Source organism: Leopardus geoffroyi, chromosome E1 (genome assembly GCF_018350155.1).
Source record: "Leopardus geoffroyi isolate Oge1 chromosome E1, O.geoffroyi_Oge1_pat1.0, whole genome shotgun sequence".
Lineage (NCBI taxonomy): Eukaryota > Metazoa > Chordata > Mammalia > Carnivora > Felidae > Leopardus > Leopardus geoffroyi.
In genome coordinates this window covers 54,781,012-54,808,274 of record NC_059330.1, presented here as the reverse complement: position 1 = coordinate 54,808,274, position 27,263 = coordinate 54,781,012, and the positions used below count along the sequence as shown (strand labels likewise).

General features: G+C 48.7%; 1 protein-coding gene and 1 long non-coding RNA gene across 4 annotated transcripts; one reads left to right on the top strand and one right to left on the bottom strand.

The window, feature by feature from the left end:
• Window positions 1–11,070: 11,070 nt before the first annotated feature.
• On the top strand, window positions 11,071–16,266 carry LOC123604590. Its single transcript, XR_006715373.1, has 2 exons — window positions 11,071–11,357; window positions 14,411–16,266. It is a non-coding gene; the product is annotated as an uncharacterized LOC123604590 (long non-coding RNA).
• A 2-nt stretch (window positions 16,267–16,268) lies between these two features.
• LOC123604565 (CMRF35-like molecule 5) lies at window positions 16,269–22,771 on the bottom strand. 3 transcript variants are annotated; one of them, XM_045490884.1, is made up of 4 exons: window positions 22,432–22,768; window positions 20,705–21,034; window positions 19,139–19,250; window positions 16,269–16,707 (listed from the first exon to the last, which is right to left on the bottom strand). In XM_045490884.1, the coding sequence occupies exons 1-4, from the start codon at window positions 22,469–22,471 to the stop codon at window positions 16,554–16,556; spliced, it is 636 nt and encodes a 211-aa protein (XP_045346840.1). In that variant the 5' UTR covers window positions 22,472–22,768; the 3' UTR covers window positions 16,269–16,553. The 3 variants fall into 3 exon arrangements, with proteins under 3 accessions (XP_045346840.1, XP_045346839.1, XP_045346841.1); XM_045490883.1 differs by having other exon boundaries at window positions 19,139–19,265; window positions 22,432–22,765; XM_045490885.1 differs by lacking the exon at window positions 19,139–19,250 and having other exon boundaries at window positions 22,432–22,771.
• Between the last annotated feature and the right edge of the window lie 4,492 nt (window positions 22,772–27,263).

Sequence of the window (27,263 nt, the reverse complement as noted above, 5' to 3'; positions counted from 1 at the left end):
AGCTGGTGAGGTTAGGACTTCAAGTGCTGATGTGGCTTCTGTGGACTGTGGTTCCTGCGTGCGTTGGTTCAGCTTTCTGGAGCCTTGCAGGTGCTTTCTGGAGCCTTGCAGGCGCTCCCAGATGTCCCATGTGCGCCTTCTAGTGGCCAGTCTGTGACTGGCGATGGCCTTCACCAAGTCTCAAACTCCAGTATTCTCCCCAGGGTCTGATCATGAGCCCACACTGGGGCGCGATCCCGGGAGATCAAACGTCCCTTTCTTCAGCTGCTTTCTCTTCTCCATCTTCCCCCCCCCCCACCCCATTCCCTCCCAGCTTTCAGAACCGCCACCTCCTCCTTTCCTGGTCCTTTGGCTAGGAAACTTGGAAAGCTGAAGCTTTTCTCTCCCCAGTCTGCTGTGTACTTCCTGTGATTGGGTTTGCATCCAGGGCCAAGCAGCAGAAGAACAAAGAGAGAAGATGCACTGGTATTCCTCTCTCCCGCACCTTGGGGCCCAAGCTCTTCCGGGCAGCAAAGACCTTCCCCCTTCAGAGTTCCAGCTGTCGACCCCCAGCGGCTGCAGGTGGAATTGCAGCTTCTGTCCTGAGGCTTGCTTGCTGGGGACATCGTGGGAGGGAAAGAAAACACGAGCACCAAGAAAACTCTGGCAATTTGACCCCCTCTTCCTTTAGGGTTTCCTTTTTCTGCTCATCCTGGGCTCTTAGGGTCCCTGCTGAGCATGCACTTTGAGGATGTGGGCTGCAAGTTTCCCGCTCAGGCAGGAGGATATACTGGGAAATATGAGAAAACTCACTGCTGGGTTGGTCCTATACTTGGCCTGGTTTCCTTCCCCAATTCCTGTTACGGTTCATTCTGGGGAATACTCAGATAGTGGCTCTACATATTCTGTCTAAGCTTTTACTGTAGTCTAGGGAGAGGTCTGTGGAGTGTGTTGACGTCATCTTACCTGAGCTGGAAGCCTGCAGCATAGATGTTCAAGAGCAAAAAGCTGGAAATGGGCTCAGCCACCATCCCTACATGACTAGGTAATTATGTTACAATCACAATGGAACATTAAAGCAACTATTTAAGGATTACATAAGTACAGATGTAATGGCTTGGAAAGATTTCCACAGCAAAATTTAAAAGCTTTTTATTGGAGTATAAAATCCACACAGAGAGTGCACACAACAGAAGTGCAAAGATCAAAACACTTGCACAAATAAAACACACCCATGCAACCAGTACCCCAATCCAGAAACAAACAGTCCCATCCCCTAGGATGCTCTTTAACTGCATACAATATTTGGGGAAACTAAGGCAGCTAGAGATCTTCATTCTGTATTTAGAAGATCCCTCAGCCTCTCATGTGAAAGCATAGCCTGTATATCAAGAAGGGTTGGAAGGCTCAAAGACCTTGGCACAATACTACACACCTGTTTCACATGCTGTTTTGCACCCACATACTAAGAACCCCAATCAGCTACGTTTTGGTTCAACCTCACTTACAATCAGATAACAAACAATGATCAGACATTTGAGGCAGGTGTGTAATAGGAAAGGGAAGGACCAAACTAGACCAGACCAAACCAAAACATGACCACAAATGAGAGTTTTGAACACATCCACAAGCAGGGAATAAAATTTCTAAACTAAATATTTCATGCAAAGATTGGAAGAGAAAGTAAACACACAAAAGCAAACCAAACACTCCCAAGAAGTAGAATCAAACTCACAAACACGGAAAATGTAAAAGAAAAACAGGAGACAAAAGAATTGATTCAGAGAGGAGAGGGAAAGGGACAGGGGACAGTCAGAGGAGGGGACACCTGTGGGAACATCACGTAGGAATCATTAGCATAAGCAGCTTGGGGCTGGGATGTGGCCCACAGCCCACACCCAGGGGAAATACACCCAAGAGTGATGGAGGAAACATGTAAGACACAATAGGGCTGAAAGGAAAGTATAATCTCCCCATAGTACCTCTGCCTCAGAAGGACTCAGGACCTCAGGGGGACCCTGAGAGAGAGTGGCAGCGGGTCAGGATCTGGGCTGGACCAGGACCAAGGGAGGGAGAGGGTGGTCTGGGGTGCACTGAGGTGGGCTGCCTGGAAGGAGGTTCAGGATGGGGCTGTATGGCCAGCGAGGCTGGGTGTGAGCCCTGAGCACTGATTCTTCCCCACGTGCAAACCCAACGTGTGCCCATCCTCCCCTTGGACCCAACTCTGAGGCTCTGGTGTCCCTTCCCTGCTGCACTGGGTCACCTGGTTTGCTGGCAGCTGGCTCCCCAGGTCCTCACGCACAATTGCAATAGCACCCTGGACAGTGGGATGCTTTGCTTCCGCAAATCACGAAAGACACATGATGACGTCAGCCACATGCTCCCAAAGAAGGCACTGATTTTCTTCTAATTAATAAAATTAGAAAGTAATGGAAGGAAAATTTTAAGGGAAGTAGATGAGAGAAACTAAAAAAAGAAAAAATTTAAAATAGAGGCACTTTGCCTCTGAGTTCAGTTCAAGTGCCTGGAGGGCAGCTGACATTTGCTGAGCACCAGGGAGACAAGCCAGGCAGGCAGGACATGTGCCAGCTCTGCTCCTTCTCGTCATCCACGGTGAGTGGCATGGGGGCTTCAGGACCAAACCCCTGCAGGGCCAGGGCAGGACACAGACAGGGTCTGTCCTGGGGAAACGGCAGAGACTTTCACTCATCCATAGACAGATGATAGATAGATGCATACATGCACATATATATATGCACACACACATAAATGCATGAAATTCTGAGGAACTCTGAAGAAACACAGGTGCCCAAACTCCAGCAGGGAGCCACTCAGTCGAGGTGGGGTTCAGGCATCTGCATCATTTAAAAGCACAACTGGTCTTCATTTGACGCTCAAGCCAGGAAGCACTCTTCTGAAGAGCTCAGACAACAGGGAGGAAGGCAGGCAGCAAAACCAGGGTGAAAGGCTCTCTGGAGAGTTGCTCGTCCCCACACATCAGCCTGCTTGGGTCTCTGCTCTGGATGATCCAAAGACCAGGCCGCATCCAAGGTTATTAGCTCAACTACCAAGACAGGGACAAAGTGCTCTGGTGGCACCGGGAGGGACTGAGTTGGCTGCAGAACTGGAGAAACCATAGAAGAGACTCCATTTGAGCCAAGGCTTGAAGGAGAAGCGAAGGGTTGATTTTTTCAAGCAGAGAAGAAGGCACATTGTAGGCAGAGGGAAGAGCTTGTACAAAGGTATCAAGAAACAAAAGAGCGAGGTGTGTAGGTAAAAAAATCAATCAATCACCTGTGGGACGGAGTGAGCGTTTGTCAGGTGAGTGAGTGTGTGTGTTTAGTTCCATGTCATGTGTCGATTCGGGGGCTGAGGGTTTATAGGTGTGTGGGGGTTAGAGTGTCGGGGGCATGGATGGGGAGGGGGCCACACTGTCTCACCAGCTCTGGGATTCAGAAATACACCTGTGGCTGCATGCAGTGTGTTCTCTGAGCTACCAGGAAGAGGTGCTGCTTGAGGGTGAGGAGAGGTCGGTGGTCAGTAAGATAGCAAGTGAGCGGAGGCCCCTGTATTGGGCAGTTAGGAACCTCAGGAGAGGGATTCACAAGGGGGATTGACAACAAAACAAATCCTGCAGGGGATGAAGGGACAAGCAAGATGTGGCAATTAGACAGAGAGCAGAGGCTCCTGGCTGGTCTTCAGGGCAGGACCAGAAGCTCCAGCAGTGCCCAGGTCAGCTCTGGGCCAAGGAAGGACAAGGTGCATGTTGGTTTTCTATTTTCTGGGCCACTTCTGCACCTGCCAGGAGGAAGTGGAAAGAGGCACATATGGGGGCACACTGACCACATCCTATGTGTATTGCCCAGGATGGGAATCTCACAAAAAATGGTTGTGTCGTGGGAATGACTGGGATTCCTGCAAAATCCTTGTTAAAACCACCAGGTCAAAACAACTGGTGAAGAGGGGCAGAGTGTCGATCCAGGACAATCACAGCCGACACACATTCACCATGACCTTGGAGAACCTCCAGTGGGACGATGAAGACACCTACTGGTGTGGGATTGAGCGGACCGGCACTGATATAGGGTACAAATTTTCAGTGATTGTCGAACCAGGTAGGCACTACCCCTCCTGTGCTCTGGGCCCCTGGGACCCACCCCGAGAAGAGTCAAAACTGTTTCTCTGCTGATGATGGGATGGAGAGGAGTCTCGAAACTCACCTGAGACCACACGTGTGCATGTGCCTGTGTGAACATGTGTGTGCATGTGTGAGCATGGATGGGGAACACCAGGAGTCTGGAAGGGACTGGAAGAAAGAGTGAGCCCCCAAAACTCCACATGTCTCCACCTGGTCTCCCCAGAGGGAGCAGAGAAAGACAGACTCAGCCAGGACAGGCTTGTTCAGGGAAGGCAACTCCTCTTTTCCTGGTCACCTCCACTGTCAGCACATCGCAGCCTGAGTGGGGTCTGTCGGGTGTGCAGGGAGAGTGGGGTGCTAGAAAGCCAAGATTCTCCATCTCTTAGATGCTCTCATGGCTCCCGGCTTCTCCTCCAGGACAGAATTGAGCTTGTCTGGGCATGTGTTTCTCTGCACAGCTCATTGTCTGAGTCTATTGCCCACAGAGATCAAGGTGATGGTCCCAGTTTCAGCCCATAGGCTAAAGGGACCTCCTTCCATGGGACCAGAGACCCCAATTCCTTCCAATGCCTTCCTGGACCTCTGGTACCTTGTGTCCTGCTCTTTCTGGAATTTGGGGCCAGGACTTCATAGTGGCTGTTCCCACCCCCTGTTCCATATCGAGTATCAGAGGGAAGGAGCCCAGCACAGTCGGGGTGCTGTGAGGATTCCTGAGGTCCAGAATGGCCTCCATGGTCAAAGTGCTGCTTAAATCTATCAAATACTTTTGCCTGTGTCTATGAGATGATCATATGCCTTTTCTCCTTTAGTTTGTCAATGCGGCATATTATACTTACTGATTTCCTCGTGTTCAAACAATTTTGTATTCTGGGGTCATAGCTAACTTGACAATGATGTACTATCTTGCATATATATCCCTAGGTTCAGCTTTTTGATGTTTTGTTGCAGACTTTGGTATTTATGTTCATGAGTGATTTTTGCCTATATTTCTTTTTTGCACTGTCCTTGTTAGGTTTTGCCACGAAGAGTATGCTAGTCTCATAAATGGATTTGGTATTTCATCCTCTTTTTCTATGCTCTGGAATTAAAAAAAAAAAGTATTTATTTTTGAGAGAGTGCAAGCGGGAAAAGGGCAGAGAGAGGGGGACAGAGTATCTGAAGTGGGCTCTGCGTTGACAGACTGACAGGCTGACAGAAGTGAGCCCGATGTGGGGCTCAAACTCACGGACCGCGAGATCATGACCTGAGCTGAAGTCGGACGCTCAACCAACTGAGCCACCCAGGTACCCATATGGTCTGGAATTTTTCACGTAAGATAGGCATTCTTTCTTCCTTAAATGTTTAAGGGATGTCTCCATTGAAGCTGTATGGGTCTGGAGGTTTCTTTAGGAAAGGTATGTTTTTGTTGTGGTGGTTGGTTTTAAGTAAGCTCTACACCCAACATAGGGCTTGAATTTACATACCAGAGACCAAGGGTCACATGCTGTACCCACTGAGCTGGAGGGTGCTCCCTGTGAGTGGTCTTTAATAACAATGGATTTGATTCATTTAAATAGTTGTAAGATGATTCAGATTTTCTATTGCTTTTTGTACCTATTTTAGTATATCACATTATTTTTGCTAGAAATTTGTTTATTCCATCTAAATTTTCAAACTTGTTGGCATAAATTTGTTTAGATTTCCTTTATTATCCTATTCCTTATTATCTTACCTTGTTTTTAATATGCACAGGATATTGTGTGAAATACCTGTTTTCATTCCTGGTGTCAATCACTCAGACCTCTCCTTTTATCACTAATATCTTGCTAAGGGTTTTTTTTCTTTAAGAAAACAACTGTTGGCTTTTTGGTCTCTATTTTATATTTCCTTTTTATTTCATTAATATTTTCTTTTCTTCATTATTTCCTTCCTTCTACTTTCGTCTGCAAGTGACCATGCAGTGTCACTATGGCCCAGGGTGGGAGACCTACGTGAAGTCCTGGTGTCCAGATGCTGATTTGAGTAGCTGCACCATCTTTGTTCAGACTGCTGGATCAGAGCCGAAGAAGCACCTTGTGTCCATCAATCAGAGAAAGGGCACATTCTCCATGGCCATAAGGGGGGAGTAAAACAACTTTTGAGAAAAATAAGCTGTTGTTTTTCTGAGTTGCTCCCAGGCATCTTACAGAATGGCAACCCTGTTCACACCCAAAATCTGGAAATTTAGATCAGGACCCAAGCTTAGAATTCCTCCATAAGTTCCTGTTTTACTTTTCCTGGGGAATCCTTTAAATTAACCACTTGGAGTTGATTCTGTGGAAAATCAGTGACCTCTTCCTCAATCCCCTTGTAAGTCACAGGGGCCATCACCCCACTGTCAGTCCCCTGTTCTCTGTGGTCGGGATGTGGGACTGCCTTTCCCCAGGCTCACTGAATGCCTCTCCCTTGGATCTGTAAGCAATAAATTTTGTGACTCTGCTTCCATTGTGTGGGTGTATTGAAACTGGGCCTTTCATTAAAATGTCCTGGGTGATTCGTGTCCCCAAAGTGGGAGTGTGGCTATTGAGGGAGCTACCTACCTGCCCACCCATGTGGGTGGCTGTGACTCCTCATCCAGCTTGTCGTGATCTGCATATTCTTTTGTTTTTTTTAAGAGAAAAAGGCAAGAAAGACAGAAGAAGAAGAAGAAGAAGAAGAAGAAGAAGAAGGAAGAGGGGGAGAAGGAGAAGAAGGAGAAGAAGGAGAAGGAGAAGAAGGAAAAGAAGAAGAAGGAGAAGGAGGAGGAGAAAGAGGAGGAGGAGGAGGAAGAGGGCAGAGGGACAAAGAGAGAGAATCTTAAGGAGGCTCCATGCCCAGCATGGAGTCTGACTGACTCAGGGCTCAATCCCACAACCCTGGGATCATGACTATGGGTCAAAATTAACGTGGCCATTGACCCAGAGGAGAACTCTTCCTTTGTGCACCATGTGGCATCTCCTCAGCAGGAGGGAGCTAGTGAAACACTGGGCAGATACGCCAACTTTTATTTTTATTTTTATTTTTTTTAATTTTTTTTTAAACGTTTATTTATTTTTGGGACAGAGAGAGACAGAGCATGAACGGGGAGGGGCAGAGAGAGAGGGAGACACAGAATCGGAAACAGGCTCCAGGCTCTGAGCCATCAGCCCAGAGCCCGACGCGGGGCTCGAACTCACGGACCGCGAGATCGTGACCTGGCTGAAGTCGGATGCTTAACCGACTGCGCCACCCAGGCGCCCCCAGATACGCCAACTTTTATATTTATTTGTGAATACTTAGGAAGAGAAATGTTTTTAAAGTACAAAAATGAAGAATAAAAAAAAAGTGTGTTCTGACTTCTACCCTAGTCCCCTACCCAAAGGTATAAAGACTATAGCCAGTGCATGTGTGTGGTTTGGAGAAATCCTATGCATCTAAAACATATTTATCAGCATATATTCTTTCCCTCCCTCATAGAAAAATCGCACGTCTTGTTCTACACCTTGTCTTCTTCACTGGGTGTATTTTAAAAATCATTCCATACTAGTATGTGTAGATTTTTGTTTGTAATGGCTTCACAGTATTCCATGATATCTACATATCATGACTTGTTGAATTTTTTTTCTCTCATGATGGACATTTCAGTTGTTTGAGTTTTTTCAACTACATGCAATTGTACAATGAAACTCCTTGCATATGTGGATTGATACACATTTATGGATATACCTGCAGAGTACATTCCTATGAAAATATAGCTCTGCCACAGGTCTGTGCATTTTTCCAAATTTGATGGATATAACCAAAGAAGTTGTAAATATTTCTACCCTTGTCTGAATTTGTTAATAAATGGCCAGCCCCCATCCCCAACATTGGGTGTTGTCAATTTTTTATCTCTACACTCTGATTGGCAGATTTGGCATATTGATTACACATGACCTGGGCCCCCAAACAGTGGAGAATGATGTGGGGGTGGGGGTGAATGAGACAAGGGAGAAGGAGTAGTTCTAGGCAGCCAAGCACACAGCCACCAGGTAGGTGATGCTGGGTGAGCTGAGAACCAACAGGACACCTGCCTTCAGCACGAGTGGAAGGTTCCAGGCCACCATCTGCTCTAGCTTGCAGACGCTCCCAGCCATCTCCCTCCCCACACTAGACTTAGGCAAACACCAACTTTAATTCAAAAGGGGAATAACACTTTCAAGAGCTGATAGGTGAAAAACAATAAAACAAACATTTTTTTTTTGCACAAAGCAAATAAAAAGCAGACTTCGTGAGAAGAAATGTCCAAAGAAGCATAGGAAAATCAGTACCTATAAGTAGCTGTATTTAGTCTAAAGGAAATGATAGACAACAGGATGAATCTAGAACATAAAGAGAGTGGAGTGCAAGATAGAGTGATGGAAAGTGAGACAGCAGATCTCAGGAAAGATAAGGAGCAGAAGAGAAAAAGACAATGGGGTGCTTGGGTGGTTCAATTGGTTAAGCATCCAACTCTTGATTTCACCTCAGGTCACAATCTTGCGGTTTGTGGGATCGAGTCCCACATCAGGCTCTGTGCCAAGCAGGCTTGGGATTCTCTCTCTTTCTCTCTCTCTCAATCAGAGTAAATAAACATTAAAAGAATGAAAAAGAGCAGAAAAGAAAGACAATATTGCCCAAAAGAAAGAATGAAACAACCACAAAACCCAAGGATAAACGTGCCTGAAAATGCACAGACGTGGTACCTTGTATACATTTCCTGAAGTGACATTTACGTGAACATAGAATAACGTGTGGAGAGGCAGACATTGGTACAGGAGACAGAGAGGTGATGCCACAAATGTACCCCAGCTATTCCCTTGGAGGAGAAAAGAGAAGCCAAAAGTAAACATAATTGAATTGAATTAAAAACTATGTGGAAACAAAGAGATCTTTCAGGCTGTCATTGAAAGCCCACCCGGGGACCCAGGAAAGGAACTGATACAGATGATCCACAACCAGAATGGTATGAAGTTACCGAACCTTGTGGATAAACAGAATCATCTGGGGCGCCTGGGTGGCTCAGTCGGTTGAGCGTCCGACTTCGGCTCAGGTCATGATCTCACAGTTCGTGGGTTCGAGCCCCACGTCCGGCTCTGTGCTGACTGCTCAGAGCCCGGAGCCTGCTTCCGATTCTGTGTCTCCCTCTCTCTCTGCCCCTCCCCCACTCACACTCTGTCTCTCTCTCCTTCAAAAATAAACATTAAAAAAAATAAAAAATAATAAAATAAAATAAACAGAATCATCTGGGCTGGTATCAGAAACGATGATCACATCAGAAAGTCGTACCAGAAGGATCACATGGTGTGTGACAGAAATACTCTTGCTTCATAACAACACTGCATCCCAACACACAGTGAAGGAGAATCTATATGTTCTGAGCAAATGACAGAATATTCCGGAATGCTCTGACAACTGTCTCGTGAATGCAAGACCTTATGAGATACAGCACCCATGAGCCCTTTCAAAATAGAAAATATACATCATGATCAAAGTCTGCCAACAAAGGGTGAAGTTAAATAGTGAAAAAAGAGAAGCTGTGGTCAGCAATGAGTGTTTTAGCCTAAGCATAAAACCCCTAAGCAATGGTGGGAACGATTACAGAAGAGAGTATAAGTGTCATAGATGCAAAGAACACCATTCTGAGAAAATCAGCACTGGGAAGAGGACGGTGGGCCATGGGTGAGATGCAGAAGTCTTCGTCTTTTAGGGCACAGAGTCCAGAGATAGTTTTAATGTGTTGTTCAAAATCAGATGGTATTGTGGGGGCTGGGAGTCCAGGCAAGTGCGGAGGGCATCCAAGTGAGAGGCATCTCGGCATGGGTGTCAGGGTCCAAGCCGGCTGAGGAAGCCCTCCCCACCGAGGGTCAGCCCAGGCTGGGGTGGCAGAACCCAAAAGGGGTGAGAAGAGCATCTCCATGGGTGGTGGCTGGGTGTAGGACATCAAATCCCACATGGGGTGAGGCTGAGGCAGAGTGGTGGGGGTGGGGGCGGACATGGGTGTGGAGGCGGGGTCAGACACCATGCTAGGCTCAGCTTTTCATCTCAGCACTCTCTGATCTGTGGAATGCAGGTAAGGACCCCCCAAAATCTCCTCCACTGTTATTCTAGACACTTGGAAAGACTTCTCAGTGGGTGGGTCCTTGGCATTACCCCTGATTAGGGCTTCGGCATATGAATTTGGGGGAGAACACAGACACGCAGTCCATGGCAGGTGACTAACAGACACCTTCAATTCCAAACCAGAATCTGTTCTTCCTGCAAGCCCAGCTTTGCCCATTTTGGTTCATTGCATTCCCAATCCCCCAGGTGCTCAGCCTTGAACTTAGGAGTGGCCCCTGATTCCTCTCTTGCTCATATCTAATCTGTTAAGATATCCTGCTGCTCTGGGGCACCTGGATGGCTCAGTTGGTTGGGCACCTGATTTTGGCTCAGGTCATGATCTCATGTTGCCTGAGTTTGAGCCCCGCGTTGGTCTGTGTGCTGACAGCTGGGAGCCTGGAGCCTGCTTCGGGTCTGTGTCTTCTTCTCTCTCTGCCCCTCCCCTGCTCTCACCCTGTCCCCCTCTCTCTCTCTCTCAAAACATAAATAAACATCAAAAAAGTTTTAAGCTATCCTGCTGCTCTTTCTTCAAAATATCAATGTCCAGAATCTAACCATGCCTCCACCTGCCCACTGTTCTGCCCACTGTTCTTAACTGAGTGCCTGTCACCACTGATGCACTGAACATTTGCAGACTAAGTAGCCTTCCAGTTCTCTGACCTCCATATGCTCCTCAGCAGCTTCACATGCCTCCACATGATTTCTCAAACATGCCAGCCACAAGACATTTGCTATTCCTAGATAGGAGGACGGGGTGGGAAAATCTAGATGGAAGTCAGCTGGGACAGACCCTACTGTGTGACAGGAGGGTGTGTTGGCTGCTGCGGGTGCAGTCATAGTAAGGGCATGATCTTCACAGGAACAGAAAGAAGAACAGTGCATTCAAATGTTTCTGAGGATGAACTTTAGCAAGTAATCAACTGGCCACATGATGCTCTGAGCCTCTCGCTTCCCCCATTTTCTGACCAGCCCTGAGAACAGAACCAAGAGGCTGAAGAAGGAAGCAGAGAAGTGCCAAGAATTGCAGAAGAGGGGGGACAGGGTGAGTGGCCCCTGGGTGAGGGGTTCCAGCTGCAGCAGGAGAGACACCAGAGGGACGGGGCCATATGGCTGCCATCGGCTTTGCTGCTGCTCTCTGTCCCAGGTGAGCGGGACTGGGCAGGTCTGGGTGACAATGGTGTGGGACAAGGCTGGTGATGAGGAAGGGAAGAGATGAGGACACAAACAAAGAGAGGAGGGGGTGAGCTCGGAAAAACCTCACCCAGCCGAAGAAGAGGAGGAGTTGATGGTAAGATGCTTCCCACAGGTGAGCACGTACCGAGCCCTAAAGAAATCGGCTACTTTAATCCTGATGATCACATTCTGAAAATCAGGAATATTGTTTTATGTCCAGTAAAGGGGAGGGGAGCAGAGAAATAATACTAATTGGGCTAATCACTGCATTACATGGTTTTCCACATAATCTAACCCAATTCTTACCGCAATCCTATGAAACGAGACACGCAAAGATGCATATATTTTACTCCAGACCAGTTCATAAAAGTCAGCCAAGATTCAAAGAGAAATATTTCTATATCCAAGTCATTGCTCTACTTATAAGACTTATTTCCAAGCTCATCAATTTTTTCATAATACAATGATCACTTATGACATAAGCCTCCTTGTATATAACCGTCTATGTATTCCAGGTGCTAACACATCCCCCCACCCCCACACCCGGAGAAGGCTCTGTTGGGTTTGAATGCTTGTCAGCGGCTCCCTCCCTGAAGTTTGCAGCGAGGCGCACAGTCTATTATAAGCACGTGTCACCATCTTCACTCAACTCCTTGTGTGTGGAGCAGCCCTCTCGTCTCCACCAAGCCCAAGCCTTCCCTGGGCTAGTGATGCCAGTTTCCAGAAAACACTCCAAGCTCCGGAGCACTGAGTTTGAAGGCAGGGCCTCCACACTCAGAACCTGAACCCTGGCGTGGCTCCCACAAGGGCAGGGCCATTTGTGACACCTCAAGGAGAGCTGGGACTGGCCCAGGACTTGGCTGAAGGAGAAATTCAACCAAGGAGGCACATCCAGACCTTATTAATAAAACACAGATGGGGCGGTATAGGAAACACAATGACGGGCAAGAAAGAAGCTTCTGATGCACTTTATTCTATTTCAAAATTATTTCAAGCATTCTTGTTTCTTTGCCTTTCCAGATAAATTTTCAAGTAAGTTTGTGTGTATCTACCAAAACAATTTTCCTGGTATTTTGATTGGAATCGTATTAAACTTATAGATCAATACTGGGAACATTGACATCTTTACTATATTGAGTCTTCCAGTCCATAAACATGGTACCTCTTGCAATTTAGTTAAATATTCCTTGGCTTCTATCACCAGTGTTTTGTAAATTTAAGTATCTGGATGTTGCATGTGTTCTGTTAGATTTATGCCTGGGTATTTTGTCTTCTTTTTGAGCACTCATGAACAACACGGTGCTTTTCGTTTCATTTTCTACATGCTCATCGCTAGTTTACAAGTAAGATTGTGTGTGTCTAGGTGTGTATATGTGTGTGTTTATGTGTATGTGTATGTGTTTATGTATGTATGCATATGTGTTAGTGTATGTGTGAGTGTATGTATGTGTGTATGTGTGTGCATGCATGTGTGTGTCTCTGTGTGTGTCAGTGTCCATGTGTATGCATGTGTCTCCGTGTGCATGTAAGTGTGTGTGTGTGTGTGTGTATGCATGTATATGTGTGTATGTGCGTGTGTATTGATTTTTATTCCTGTGACTTGTTAAATTAATTTACCAGTTCTAGCAGTTTGGTAAAATTTTTTTGATAGATTCCTTAGGATTTTCTACACAATCATGTTGCCTGTACAAAGGCACAGTTTTATTTTTTCCTTCCTAATCTGTGTGCTTTAGTGGTGTCCCAGAACCCTAGGAGCCCCTGGAAGGTCTTAAACACTCTGATGACCCTGTGGAGCACGTAGCGTCGTGGACCCACTGTTTTCCGGCATTTCTGCTTTTAAAAGAGAAGCCAGGAGTGAAATGGCTCATGTGTACATGTAGGCAACAACCTCCACTTAAATAAATATTGTGATCCAAGCAAAACCTATTCGTAAGTTCATGCAAGTCTCGGATGTGGTCTGTGACCAGTGAGTAAAGCAGAGAAAGTGCAGAGCATTGTTGTGTCTGCCTAGTGCTTACATTGGGGCCACATGGTGCCCCAGTGCTTGGGACCTGACCCAGGCTTGGGACCTGACCTTTCCAGTGCACAGATGGACTCGCAGGATCACGGTGTGGACCTCCTTGGGGCAGGTCCAAGTCTGCTCCCTGGCATTATGACTGGGGGCCCGGGGCCTCAGCCCTTCTGGGCTCCTCATTCTTTTTTTTTTTTTTTTTTCAACATTTATTTATTTTTGGGACAGAGAGAGACAGAGCATGAACCGGGGAGGGGCAGAGAGAGAGAGGGAGACACAAAATCGGAAACAGGCTCCAGGCTCTGAGCCATCAGCCCAGAGCCTGACGCAGGGCTCGAACTCACGGACCGTGAGATCGTGACCTGGCTGAAGTCGGACGCTTAACCGACTGCGCCACCCAGGCGCCCCTGGGCTCCTCATTCTTTAATGTGATGTGAAGGCTTCCAAAAGCAATTGGGACTCCTGGGGGGCTCAGTTGGTTAAGCATTCAACTTCGGCTCAGGTCATTATCTCATGGTTTGTGAGTTCGAGCCCCGTGTCAGGCTCTGTGCTGACAGCTTAGAGCCTGGAGCCTGCTTCAGATTCTGTGTCTCCCTCTCTCTCTCTCTGCTCCTCCCCTCCCCTGCTCATGGTGTCTCTCTGTCTCTCAAAAATAATAAATAAACATTAAAAAAAAAAGATTCTTCCAGGTGGCAGCTCTAAACGGGGACTGTAAATTTCTTGACACTCCTGTTATTGAGAGTTGGGGGTGTGTCCCCTCCCCTTGAGTCTGGGTGGGCTGGGGCTGTGAAGTCAGTACCCTAGAGCAGATTCCCAACTTTTCCCTATAAGTATCTTCCTAAGGAGCCTGTTTAGACATTCTTTTACTAGAATCCCCACCATGGGTATGAAATTTTAATACCAAAGATATATGCCTATATATGCCTATGTTCTATATATCAATCAATCGATCCATCTGTCAATTGATCATCTATATTTTGTATATTAAAGAGTAGCATTTTTTCCCTTCCAAGAACCAATACTTGTCTTGTCACAATGCATGGATAGAGTATGGTGACCCTGTGTGACTTCTGAAGCCAGGCCCAAAGGAACCCTGTAACTCTGTCCTCCATCTCTTGAAACACTTGCTCTGGAGACTCTCCTCTCAGAACCCAGCTCCACACGGAGAGGCCTCCTGTAGGATCTCAGGTCAACTATCGAGATTGAACTCAGTCTTGGCGCATGTTCCAGACACGCAGAAAAGAAGCTTCCAGATGACAGCAGCACCCAGCCATTTAGATCCCTCCCCCACCACCGCCAGTATGTCTTCCCAGCTGAGGCCCAGATTTTTTAGAGCAGAGACAGGCCATCCCTGCTGCACTCCGTCCGAATTCTTGACCACAGAATCTATGACATGACAGAAATATGGCTGTTTTGTGCCCCACGGAAGATCTAAGCAGAGAGAACTTGATGTCCCAGCCCCAGGCAGGATGGTTCAAGGAACATGCTGCCTCTGCCGGATGCACAGAGGGCTGGTGGGGAGGCCCCTGGGAGACTCAGCCCTGCAGCGGAAACCTGGGGCCGGACTCCTCATGCGGTAACGTGCACAGGCTGCTGGGTCTGGAGGTCTTGCCCTTTTCAGAGGCGCGAACCAGAACCATGTGGGCTGGAGCTGTCAGCACTGGTGGGAGGTGTTCCCCACAAGAAGCCACCCGCCTCTGCAGAACGCCCCTCTGCCCACCCACACCCTCTCTGCAGTGCCCCGACCACATTCAAAGGAAGCTTCTACTCGAAAATGAACCAGCACCTTTCCTAACTGATGGACTCAAGGAGAGGAACACAGTGACAGCAAAATGCAGCTGGAGAACTTGCTTTGTGAGCGCCAGGGCCCCAAGATACAGAGGAAAAGTCCAGCTGGCCAATTCAGCTCAGTCTCGGAGAAATTATGGACAACATGACCTCTCTAAAGAAGGAGCTCAGAAAAGAGATAAAGGTCCCCAAAATCGTTCAAAATAAAATATCTGAGCACTAGGTATTGTATGGAAACCAATTTGACAATAAATTTCATATTAAAAAAATAAAAAGTTAATAAAAAACCGACCTTGCATTTGTGGGATTAAAAATAAAATAAAACAAAATAAAATAAAATAAAATAAAATAAGGACACAAAAAAAGAGCAGACAGAGCCCAGGAAGAATGTAAGTGGAAGAGAAAAAAAACCAAACAAACCCAAAACCCAAATCATTATTGAGAGGAAACATGTATAACTTTGAAAATTAAAAAAGAAAAAGGCTTATGTTGTTAGTTTTTGATGACTGAGTAGAGGAAGTTAAAAAGGAAGGGCTGGGCATCCTGGGCTATGTTGCTCAGCTGGGCGTGGGGGTGAGAGTGTTCATGGGGGCGGGATGTAAAGGCCGAAGGTCAGGCCAAATCCAGGAGTGGGTGATGGTGGGTCTGAGCTGTCTGGGGGATGGACAGTGTCATGGGTGAGGAGGGGACAGATCTGTTCCATCTCGATGGAAGAGTCCAAACGGTCCCTGGAACCCCCCTGCACCTAAGGACCAGTGAGGCCAAGAGACAACTGGAGGGACAGAAATGAACTGTTCTGGTGATGACTGCATGAGTCCCCTGTGCTTAGAGGCCACCGATGTAGATGCAGGGGCAGGAGGATATTTACATGGTTACAAAGCCCTGCCACAAAACACTATTTACAAAGGGGGAAAGAGTAACTTCAACCACTATGGACAAATTTACACACACAACTGCCTGTTTCCCGGACACATTCGGATTCTAGCGTTGGATTTAGAGTCATTTCCTGCCCTCTAGAATGGAAGGGTCGTCCTCTCACATATAAAACATTGAAATGGTGTCCCCCCAAATAATCTCAAAAGAGCAAAGAAAGCCACAGATTTCATAGGAAATGTAAAGGGCAAACAGGTCAGATGTGGGTCGGGCGATGGTCCAACCCTGCTTTCCATCTTTTACATTCAAGGAATTCTTTCTTGGAGGCGCTGATGCAGCAGAAGGTGGAATTGGAGGAACTCTGTGCAGCTGGCCCATCAGGGGGTCTTTGTCCCTGTGGACACACTCTGGAACTTTTTGGTTTAACCCAGGTTTTATGCTTACTGGAATTGGAAACCCATCGTTGGCCAGAGTCCTGAATGATGAAAGGGTCATTTATCCTTGGCAGAGCAACTCAAAGGTGGCGAGGGAAGGAGGTACCAGGAGGATCCACACAGGAGAGATTACAGGTGCGGCTGAGGACCGATGGTGGAATGAGAATACACCCTTTCTTTTCTCTGCTTCCACAGTGGAGGCAATGGTCCCCGACCTGTGCAGAGCAGAGAGGGAGCCAGAGTTTATTCCTGACGGCAGGACGCGGGGAGTCCTCACCTAACAGGGACCCCCATCTGTCTCGGAAATGTAAGCATTGCCCTTTCCCTGACCAGAGCTCAGAGGGTGCAGGGGTGTCCATGGTGGGGGAGAGGGCTGTGTTTCTCCTGCTCAGACTGATGTATCTTCCCCTGGAGTCCCCCAGACTCCCCACATCACAGTCACAGCAGGACCCAAGCAGGGGCAACTTCACAAAGGTCAAAAGCACAAACTGAAGGTTGTGTAGCAGGGCCCTGAGCAGGGATCGTGCTGACAGGAGTGGGGTCCCTCTTCAGGGGCCGCTCCAGGCCCTTCCTGTCCACCCTCACTCCCGCCCCCAGACCTGGAGGACAGGCCAGCCCCGGTCCCTGCCCAAAAGCCCCTCTGAGGGCACGGCCATGCTGCCCAAGGCAAAGCATTCAGGGGCCTCCAGCAGCCTTAGCCTGGGCTCCAAGCACCTCTGCACCCTGATTTCATCCTGCTTGTCGGCCGCCTCCCCCAAATCCCCTCCGCCTCAGCAGCAGGCCAGCCAGGACCAAAGATTTACCTTTGCCTATTTGAATCTACGTCTGTCCCACCTTGTATAAATTCTGCCTGTACTTCCAGATCAGACCTCATATCACCTCTTTGAAGCAGAGGGAGATACCTCTTCCTGGTAATCTGGCAATTTACGTTCTGCCTTCCCCTGGGAGGGGTCTCTCCTGGCTCTGAACCCCATCTGGTAGCACATAGCAGGTGTACTATCGCATACACCCTGGACAGTGGACACATGGTCTATGCACCATTGGGCCCTTGCTCACATATGTCCCCCTGGTAGTGCCCATCAGTATCCAGAATCTGACCCCCTCAACCTCTGCCTCATCCCCTCCCCTACAAGCAGTGCCAGGACCCCCCTGCAGTCTGGCCTTTTTCTCTCCTTCTACCTGCCTTGAGCAAGATTTGTCACGTTCGTTTCACAGGGGGTTCTCTTGAGAAAGAAGACACGATGCTTTGTACTTCCTAGATTATCCTTGAACCCACTGCATTCTTTTCCCACGCCCCACTTCCTGTGGAGCTGCCGCCCCATCTCTCCACCTGCAGGCTTCCTCCTGTGCCCCTCAGTCCCCTAAAAGTTTCACATCCTCCTCTCCTGACTCCACAGAAAAACTGGTCTTTAAATAGTCATGAGCAGGACAGAGGCCGATCATGAAGCGTGAACCAAGTGCCTGGCTGCACACATGACCGAACACACAGTCCAGCAGGGCAGCTCCAAGGAATAGGATCCTTGAGAAGGGAAGGAAGAGAGACTGTACCAGAAGGGAGGCGGTGAAGGTGGCTTCTGGGAGGAAACGCACCTTCACCCTGAACTCGGATGGGGTGAAACTGGGGCAGGGTGTTTGCCCTTTGAAGAAAGAGTTAATTGATTGTTCTTTGGATGCCTGTGGAGGGGGTGGGTTTCAGATTGATGGCCCAGCCTGTCGACTGACCATGTTGGGAATGTGAGAAAGCAGAAATGTCAGCTTCCCATTCCTTCCCAGCATTTCCCTAGCACTTGGGGAGGGGAGGGCTGGATCCATGGAACAGGTACCTGCTTGACTGTCTGTGGACAGAATAATGCCCCCCCCCCAAAGATGTCCTAATCCCCAGACCTGTGAATGTGTTATGTTACATGGCATGGGGGAATTAATGATACAGATGGATTTAAGTTTGCCAGCAGCTGACCTTGAGATGGGGAGGTGATCCTGGGATACCTGGGTGGATCCTATAGAATCGCCAGTGTCTTTATAAATGAAAGCACACAGGAGAGCCAGTGTCAGAGTAATGAGGGTGAGAAAGACTTGACCACCCCTGCTGGCTGTGCAGATGGAGGGACCATGAGCCAGGGGTGCAGCATCCTCCAGAAGCTGGAAAAGACAAGGAAGCACTCCTCCCTTAGAGCCTCCAGGAGGAGCCAGCCCTGCCAGCACCTTGAGTTTAGCCCAGTGAGACTCATCCCAGACCTTGTCTCCAGAACTTTAAGATCATAACATCGTTTTGCCTTCAGCCACCAGGGTGGTGGTGATTTGCTCCAGCAGCCACAGGGAGCTAATCCAGAGCCCTTCCCTTCTGGCAACTTGAGGCTGAAAACACCTGCGCCTGTTTTGGCTGCTTGGGGGTTGGGAGGCAGGTCAGAAGGAGACCAGAAGCTTCTCTCCTGCAGCCCAGCTGAACAACTTTGCCTAGGTTTCTTGTGGGGAGGGGGAGCTCTTTAAGGACTCAGAGGAACAAAGAGGGGGCCCAGCGCAGACCTCGCTGTTTCTCCCCAGCAGAGGAAACATCAGAGGGGCCAATGGGGGTCCCCGTGAGAGTGTCCCGAGGAGAGCTGTCCCAAGGCAACAGTGGGAAAGGTCTGTGGGTCCAGCTCTGCTCACCTGGTTAGCGGGCTATTCAAATCCATGGGGTGGCTGCTGTTGATGCCCTGGGGAAATAGACGAGAGGAAGTCCAACTGGGCAGCGTTGTTCTCGCTACGGGCTTGGGAGAGTCTGTTGGATCAGGGGCTAAACACACAGAGCAGAGCATGGTTGTGAGTGTCACAGGTGGCTCCCATGGTCTCCACACCCCACCCCCAGGGGTGTAGAACCTTTCTATCTTAGTGCCACTGCTCAGCCATGTTGGTTTTCTCTTGCATCTTTGTGGCATTATTCCAAACAAACGATTGCTGATTTGCAGAGAATCACCAGTTTACCACCATGTGAGATATTGGGGTTGCTGGTTATGTGGGCAATTCCCATTCAGTTTCATCTCAGTGTCCTGCTGGGCACAGCTGAGCATGTCAGAACCATGTTCCCAATCCTTGGAGCCTTAAATCAGCCAGGCAGGCTCCTTTCTGAGTCTCAGCCTGGCCTGAAGCAGGCTCTGTGCCAGCTGCCCTGAAGCGATGTGACCCACGAGCTGGCAGGCCCAGGGTCCCCTGTCTCTTGGGACTGCCGAGTGTACGCAGCCCCTGCTTCCCCCTGCGGTCCTTCCTGCCTCCCCAGGGCTTGCTTTCTTACTTCTCCAGGCCTGCCCCGGGGAAGGTCATCTGGGTCAAGGGTCCAGACTCCAATTCTCTGGCACCAGCTCCTCCTCCACTTTTGCACACATCCACCACCTTTGTTGTCCTTTTCAGTTAATTTCTAGAACATTCTAAGACCAGCATCCGTCCCCACTGCACATATTTGCACACCATATTTGCATATTCTAAGTTTGAAGAGACTTTTCTCTGCTTTAGAAATGGAGCAATCTGTAGCAAACGTAAACCTCCCTAGTGTCTGTGTGTCTGTGTGTTGAAGACAAGACTTAGGGGTCCAGAGGCAGAACTGTGGGGCGGGGGCTATAGCCTGACTCTCCCTTGTCTCCAGGGAGGGCCTAGTGCTTCTGGGGCAGCTGCAGGGGAGCCCAGGGTCCCTCCAAGGATAGAGGCAGAAGAGAAGGTGTCTGTACCATAGTGGAACCTGCTTTTCATTCTCCTAAATATGGGCTCACGGTTCCTCACCTGCTCCCTTGTGCTGATGTTGCCAGAGGAGAGAGGGGAGCAGGGAGGGGGCATGGAGAAGGTCACTTGTTCTGTAGCTGAGACCATCAGGATCATGGTTTTCTACACCCCACCCCTCCCTGTATGCCTGACATCACCCCATGCAGGCTGGGATGTGCTGACGTGAACGTGACCGGGAAAAGAGGAGCTGCTTTCCCTGGACAAGCCTGTCCTGGCTGAGTCTGCCCTTTTCTGCTCCCTCTGGGGAGACCAGATGGAGATATGCGGAGTTTTGGGGGCTTGTACTTTCTTCCAGTCTTTCCCAGAATCTTGGTGTCCCCTACCCACACAAACACATGCACACGTGTAGTCTCAGGCAAGTTTCGAGACTCCTCTCCCTCTATGGGGGAAGGCAGAGAAACAGTCCTGACTCCTCTGGGGGTGGGTCCCAGGACCCCAGAGCACAGGATGGGTGGTTCTTACCTGGATTGACAATCACGGAAAATTCAATCCCCACGTCAGTGCCAAATTGCTCGATCCCACACCAGTAAGTATCTGCGTCATCCTGCTGGAGATCCTCCAAGGTCATGGTGAATGTGCGTCGGCTGTGATTGTCCTGGATGGACACTTGGCCCTTCTTCACCAGTTGCTCTGACCCACTGGTTTTCACAAGGATTTTGCAGGAATCCCAGTCATTCCCGCGACACAACCACTTCTTGTAGGATTCCCATCCCGGACCGTATGCACAGCGCACAGCCAGTGTGCCCCCCAATGTGCCTCTCACCTTTCTTCCCTCACACGTGCAGAAGTGGCCTAGAAAACAGAAACCCAACATGCATCTTATCCTTCCTTGAGCCCAGGGCTGACCTGGGTGCCGCTGGGGCTTCTGGCCCTGCCCTGAAGACCAGCCAGGAGCCTCTGCCCTCGGTCTAATTGCCACATCCCGTCTGTCCCTTCATCCCCTGCAAGATTTCTTTTCTGTCACCCCTCTTGTGAGTCCCCCTTGAGGCTCCTAACTCTCCTAACCAATACAGGGCTGTCTGCACACTCACCATCCTACTGACCACTGTCCCCTGCCCTCCCTCAAGCAGCACCTCTCCCAGCAGCACAGAGCGCACACTGCAGCCACAGGTGTATTTCTGAATCCCAGAGCTGGTGAGACAGCGTGACCCCCTCCCCATCTATGTCCCTGATACTCTACCTGCGCCCCCCAACAAACCCTCAGCCTCTGAATCACACAGAACTGGCATGGAACTAAATACACACACACACTCTCTCTCTCTCTCTCTCTCTCTCTCTCTCTCTCTCACAGGTGATTGCTTGTTTTGTTGTTGTTGTTGTTGTTTTCTTTTTTTTTTTTTTTTACGTATACACCTTGTTCTTCTGTGTCTTCATACCTTTGTACAAGCTCTTCCCTCTACCAGGAATGTGCTTTCTTCTTTGCTTGAAGGAATCAAACTCTTATATTCATCCTTCAAGGCTCAGCTCAGTTTCTCCCTTTCTGTAGCCAACTTGGTCGCTGCTGGCGCCTCCAGACCACTTAGTCCCTGTCTCAGGTATCATGCTAAGGACACTAGATGATGACCTGTCTTTAGATCATCCAGAGCAGAGACCCAGGCAGGCTGGTGTGTAGGGATGAGCAACTCTCCAGAGAGCCTGTCACCCTGGTTTTGCTGCTTGCCTTCCTCTCTGTTGTCTGAGGTCTTCGGAAGAAAGGATCCTGGCTCAAGCTATAGTTCAAGACCAAATGTACAGGCTTAAATGATCCAGATGCCTGATCTCCACCTTAACTGAGTGGCTTTCTGCTGGAGCCCGAGCATCTGGCTTCTTCAGAGTTCCTCAGGAATTCATGCATTTATGTGTGTGTGCATATATGTGTGCGTGTATGCAACTATCTATCATCTATCCATCTGTCCATCCATCCATCCATCCATCCGTCCACCCATCCATCATCTGTCTTAGGATCTATCTACCACAAGTTGACAAACTGTGCCCTAGAAAACGGACACCATTTGTGCTATTTATTTTTATTTCCTTCCCCAACACCTAACTTAGTACCTGTCAGGTAACAAAACATTAAAAATTTTTTTTAAATGAATAAGTGTCTGGATGAATGAAAGGAAGTCTGCCACTTCCTCCCATGCAGACCCTGTCTGTGTTCCCCTCCTCTACCCTGCAGGTGCTCGATCCTAGAGCCCTGCCTCACTCACCCTGGATGACAAGAAGGAACAGAACCGGGAGCAGCCACATGTCCTGCTTTGTTGTCTCCCTGGTGCTCAGCAAATGCCAGCTGCCCTCTGGGGACTGGAACAGAGCTCAGAGTCAAACTGCCTTCTCTTTCTCTAAAATATTCGTTTTCGTTTCTCTCATCTACTTTTCTTAATAATTTTTCTTCAGTTACTTCCTAACTGTTCCTTCCTAATCGTTCATCAATTGCAAAGTAGTGCTGTCCGTTGGGAGCTTATGGCTGAAGTGATGTGGTGTCCCCTCTCCTTGCTCTGGCTGCTCAACTCGGCACCCCCTGGAGGGTGACCCTGAAGACCTTCTCTCTGGGGAGAGCTCTGCCCCTCCCCTCCCTAGCACCACCTCCAGTCTGTGCACACCTACTTCCTGTACCCCATCTCCCAGCCCCGCTCCCCACCTCCATTGGTTATTGCCCCCTTTGTACAGCTGTCCACCCTGTTAGCGGCTCAGATGTGCTCCAAATGCCATTTCTTGTCATCTGCACTCCTAAAGTCAATCTGTCCCAACATGTGGTCCGTGGGCCCGGGGCTTCCTCTCCACCTGCCCCCACCACACTAGTCTTCCATAGACAAAGAGGATGGGGTCTTCTCCCTGCCACCTGCCACCCTCAGATTGCCTTGCAGGGGTCGGGGGCTTGGCGGGGGTTGGGGGGCTCTGGAGCAGCCCAGGGCTTTGCCAGAGGAGTAGGAGAGGGTGCGGCTGGCCAGCCCAGGGCGGGGGTGGGGGGGATGCAGAACAAGAATTCCTGTCCCTGGGGCCCCTGGGTGACTCAGTCGGTTGGGCGCCCGACTTTGGCTCACGTCATGATCTCACAGTTTGTGGGTTCGAGCCCCGTGTCAGGCTCTCTGCTGATAGCTCAGAGCCCGAAACCTGCTTCGGATTCTGTGTCTCCGTCTCTCTCTGTCCCTCTCCCACTCACCTCTGTCTCTCTCTCTGTCTCTCAAAAATAAACATAAAAAATGAAAATAAAAAAAAAAGAATTCCTGTCCCCTTCAAGGTCCTTCTGGTTGGACTAAGAATCAAATTGACATGAGACAGATTAACAAGAGAAAATCGCATCTAATAGCATACATGCAGGGAGTCCACACAGACATGGCAGTCAGACAAAAAGAGGTAAAAATGTCATGCTGAATGAAGGAGAAGGGGGTAGGAGTCTGAGATTTCTAAGGGAAGAAACACAATTCACAGGAAGATGAAACCAGAAAGTAAGTGTTTGGTGCACAGATGTTGGCCCTGCCATGCAGCTGCGTTACTCAGATAACACTTGTCCTCCGTAATAACCCTTATTCTGCAAAGATCCTCCAATTGAGATTCTTTATGTCGTTAGTGAGGGGCAAAAGTTTCTCTGGAGCCCACAGGGTCTTGACTGCCTTTACCTCCGAATAATCTTCACATCAAGGTGGCCTACCTGGGGGCCTGCCTTAAGTTCCTATAATTCTGTTTGTGTCCATGTGTGAGGCTGAGCCTTCTTCTGGGATTGGGACCCCAGTGAGCCCTGAATTTATGCAGGGGTGGTGAGTGGGAACATTGGCCCCTCCTCAAATTTTCCCTCCCTCCCTTCCTTTCTCAAGGTCGACTGAGGTGTAATTGGGATAAAATAAACCACATACACTTAGAGTGAAAAGATTCAAACGTTTTTCTTGTTCTTTTTGCTACTTCTCGAATCTTACATACGGTGCAACTTTGTGGTGCTGTTCGGTTCTATGTGTTTAACACACGGATCATTTCACAGAACCACCACCACAGACATGCAAAGCAATGCTATTACCTCGCGGGACAGGTCTTTCACTCTGACTTCCGTTTCTTTAATGGCAGGTAGTCCAGCTGGTGAGATTAGGACTTCAAATGCTAATGTGGCTTCTGTGGACTGTGGTTCCTGCGCGCGCTGGTTCAGCTTTCTGGAGCCTTGCAGGCGCTCCCAGATGCCCCATGTGCGCCATCTAGTGGCCAGTCTGTGACTGGCGATGGCCTTCACCAAGTCTCAAACTCCAGTATTCTCCCCAGGGTCTGATCAGGAGCCCACTGGGAAGCGATCCCGGGAGATCAAGCGTCCCTTTCTTCAGCTGCTTTCTCTTCTCCATCCCCCCCCCATTCCCTCCCAGCTTTCAGAACCGCCACCTCCTCCTTTCCTGGTCCTTTGGCTAGGAAACTTGGAGAGCTGAAACTTTTCTCTCCCCAGTCTGCTGTGTACTTCCTGTGATTGGGTTTGCATCCAGGGCCAAGCAGCAGAAGAACAAAGAGAGTAGATGCACTGGTGTTCCTCTCTCTCTCCCTCCTTTTGGGGCCCAAGCACTTCTGGGCAGCAAAGACCTTCCCCCTTCAGAGTTCCAGCTGTCGGCCCCCAGCGGCTGCAGGTGGAATTGCAGCTTCTGTCTTGAGGTTTGCTTGCTGGGGACTTGGTAGGAGGGAAAGAAAACACGAACACCAAGAAAACATGGGACTCCTCCCGCCCCCTTCCATTAGTGCTTCGTTTTTCTGTTCCTCTGGAGCTCTTAAGGTCCTGCTGAGAGTGCACTTTCGGGATGTGGGCTGCAGGGTTCCCGCTCAGGTAGGAGGATATAAAAGGAAATATAATCAGAAAATAATCAGAAAAACTCACAGCTGGATTGGTCTTATACTTGGTCTGGTTTCCTTCCTCAATCTCTTAAACTAGGGCTCATTTTGCAGAATACTCAGTCGCGGCACATATTCTGCCTGGGTTCTTAGCTGTAGTCAGGGCACGAGGTCTATGGAGTGTTGTTGACTTCATTTTACCTGAGCTGGAAGGTTACTGCATAGATTTTCAAGAGTAAAATGCTGGAAACAGGGTCAAAGGCCGATAATACAGGCGTAGTTCACTGTGCTACAGCCACACAATGGAACATTAAGACAACTATTTCAAGGAATAAGTAAGCAGAGGTGTGATGGCTTGGGAAGATTTCCATGATAAAACATAAAACTTTTTTATTGGAGTATAAAATACACACGGAAAGTGCACACATCAGAAGTGCAAAGATCAACACATTTGCACAAAGAAAACACACCCATGCAACCAGCACTGCGATCCAGACACAAACAGTCCCATCCCCCAGAAGGCTCTTTAACTTCATGAAATATTTGGGGAAACCAAGGCAGTTAGAGAGGATGCTGGAAGTCACCTTCAAAACTCTTTACTCTGGAATTTAGAAGATGCCTCTACCCGCTCATGTGAAGACATAGCCTGTATATCAAGAAGGGATAGACGGTTGAAAGAAATTGGCACCATACGACACACCTATTTCACATGGAGTTTTGTCCCCACATACTCAGAACCCCAACCAGCTATGTTTTGGCTCATTATCAATTACAGTCAGATAACAAACAATGATCAGACATTGAGGCAGGTGTGTAATATGAAAGAGAAGGACCAGAGCAGACCAGACCAAACCAAAGCATGACCACAGAGTGAGGAGAGTTTTTGAAAACATCACCAAGCAGAGAACAAAAAAAAAAGGAGCTTTTGAAATAAAAGTATAATTCTTAAACTGAATATTTCATCAAAGATTACAAGAGAGAATAAAAGCACAAAATTACATTAAAAAAAAAAAACCTCCCAAAAGGTAGAACCAAACTCACAAAGTTGGAAAACGTAAAAGAAAAACAGGAGACAAAAGAACTGATTCAGAGAGGAGAGGGAAAGGGAGCAGGGGACAGTCAGAGGAGGGGACACCTGAAGGAAGAGGAGACACTTGTGTGAAAGTCACGTAGGAATCATTAGTAAGAAGTTTGGGGCTGGAAAGTGACCAACAGCCCACAGTCAGGGGAAATAGGCCAAGGGTGACCAAGGAAGCATCTAGGGCACAATGAGGCTTATGGGAATGGGTGACTTCTCCTTCCTTATAATCTTCCCATGGCACCTTTGCCTCAGAGGGACTCAGGACCTCCAGGGGACTCTGAGAGAGAGTGGCAGCGGGTCAGGATCTGGGCTGGACCAGGACCAAGGGAGGGAGAGGGTGGTCTGGGGTGCACTGAGGTGGGCTGCCTGGAAGGAGGTTCAGGATGGGGCTGTATGGCCAGCGAGGCTGGGTGTGAGCCCTGAGCACTGATTCTTCCCCACGTGCAAACCCAACGTGTGCCCATCCTCCCCTTGGACCCAACTCTGAGGCTCTGGTGTCCCTTCCCTGCTGCACTGGGTCACCTGGTTTGCTGGCAGCTGGCTCCCCAGGTCCTCACGCACAATTGCAATAGCACCCTGGACAGTGGGATGCTTTGCTTCCACAAATCACGAAAGACACATGATGACGTCAGCCACATGCTCCCAAAGAAGGCACTGATTTTCTTCTAATTAATAAAATTAGAAAGTAATGGAAAGAAAATTTTAAGGGAAGTAGATGAGAGAAACTAAAAAAAGAAAAAATTTAAAATAGAGGCACTTTGCCTCTGAGTTCAGTTCAAGTGCCTGGAGGGCAGCTGACATTTGCTGAGCACCAGGGAGACAAGCCAGGCAGGCAGGACATGGGCCAGCTCTGCTCCTTCTCGTCATCCACGGTGAGTGGCATGGGGGCTTCAGGACCAAACCCCTGCAGGGCCAGGGCAGGACACAGACAGAGTCTGCCCTGGGGAAACGGCAGAGACTTTCACTCATCCATAGACGGATGATAGATAGATGCATACATGCACATATATATATGCACACACACATAAATGCATGAAATTCTGAGGAACTCTGAAGAAGCACAGGTGCCCAAACTCCAGCAGAGAGCCACTCAGTCAAGGTGGGGTTCAGGCATCTGCATCATTTAAAAGCACAACTGGTCTTCATTTGTCGCTCAAGCCAGGA

Bases quoted from the DNA above. Each gene is read 5' to 3' on its own strand.
- LOC123604565 (XM_045490883.1), bottom strand. From the start codon at position 22,471: ATGTGGCTGCTCCCGGTTCTGTTCCTTCTTGTCATCCAGG. The intron at 21,035-22,431 runs GTGAGTGAGGCA...TCTGTTTTCTAG, and splicing joins GTTCCTTCTTGTCATCCAGG to GCCACTTCTGCACGTGTGAG. The intron at 19,266-20,704 runs GTAAGAACCACC...CTGTGTGTTTAG, and splicing joins TTCCGTGATTGTCAATCCAG to CCCCTGATCCAACAGACTCT.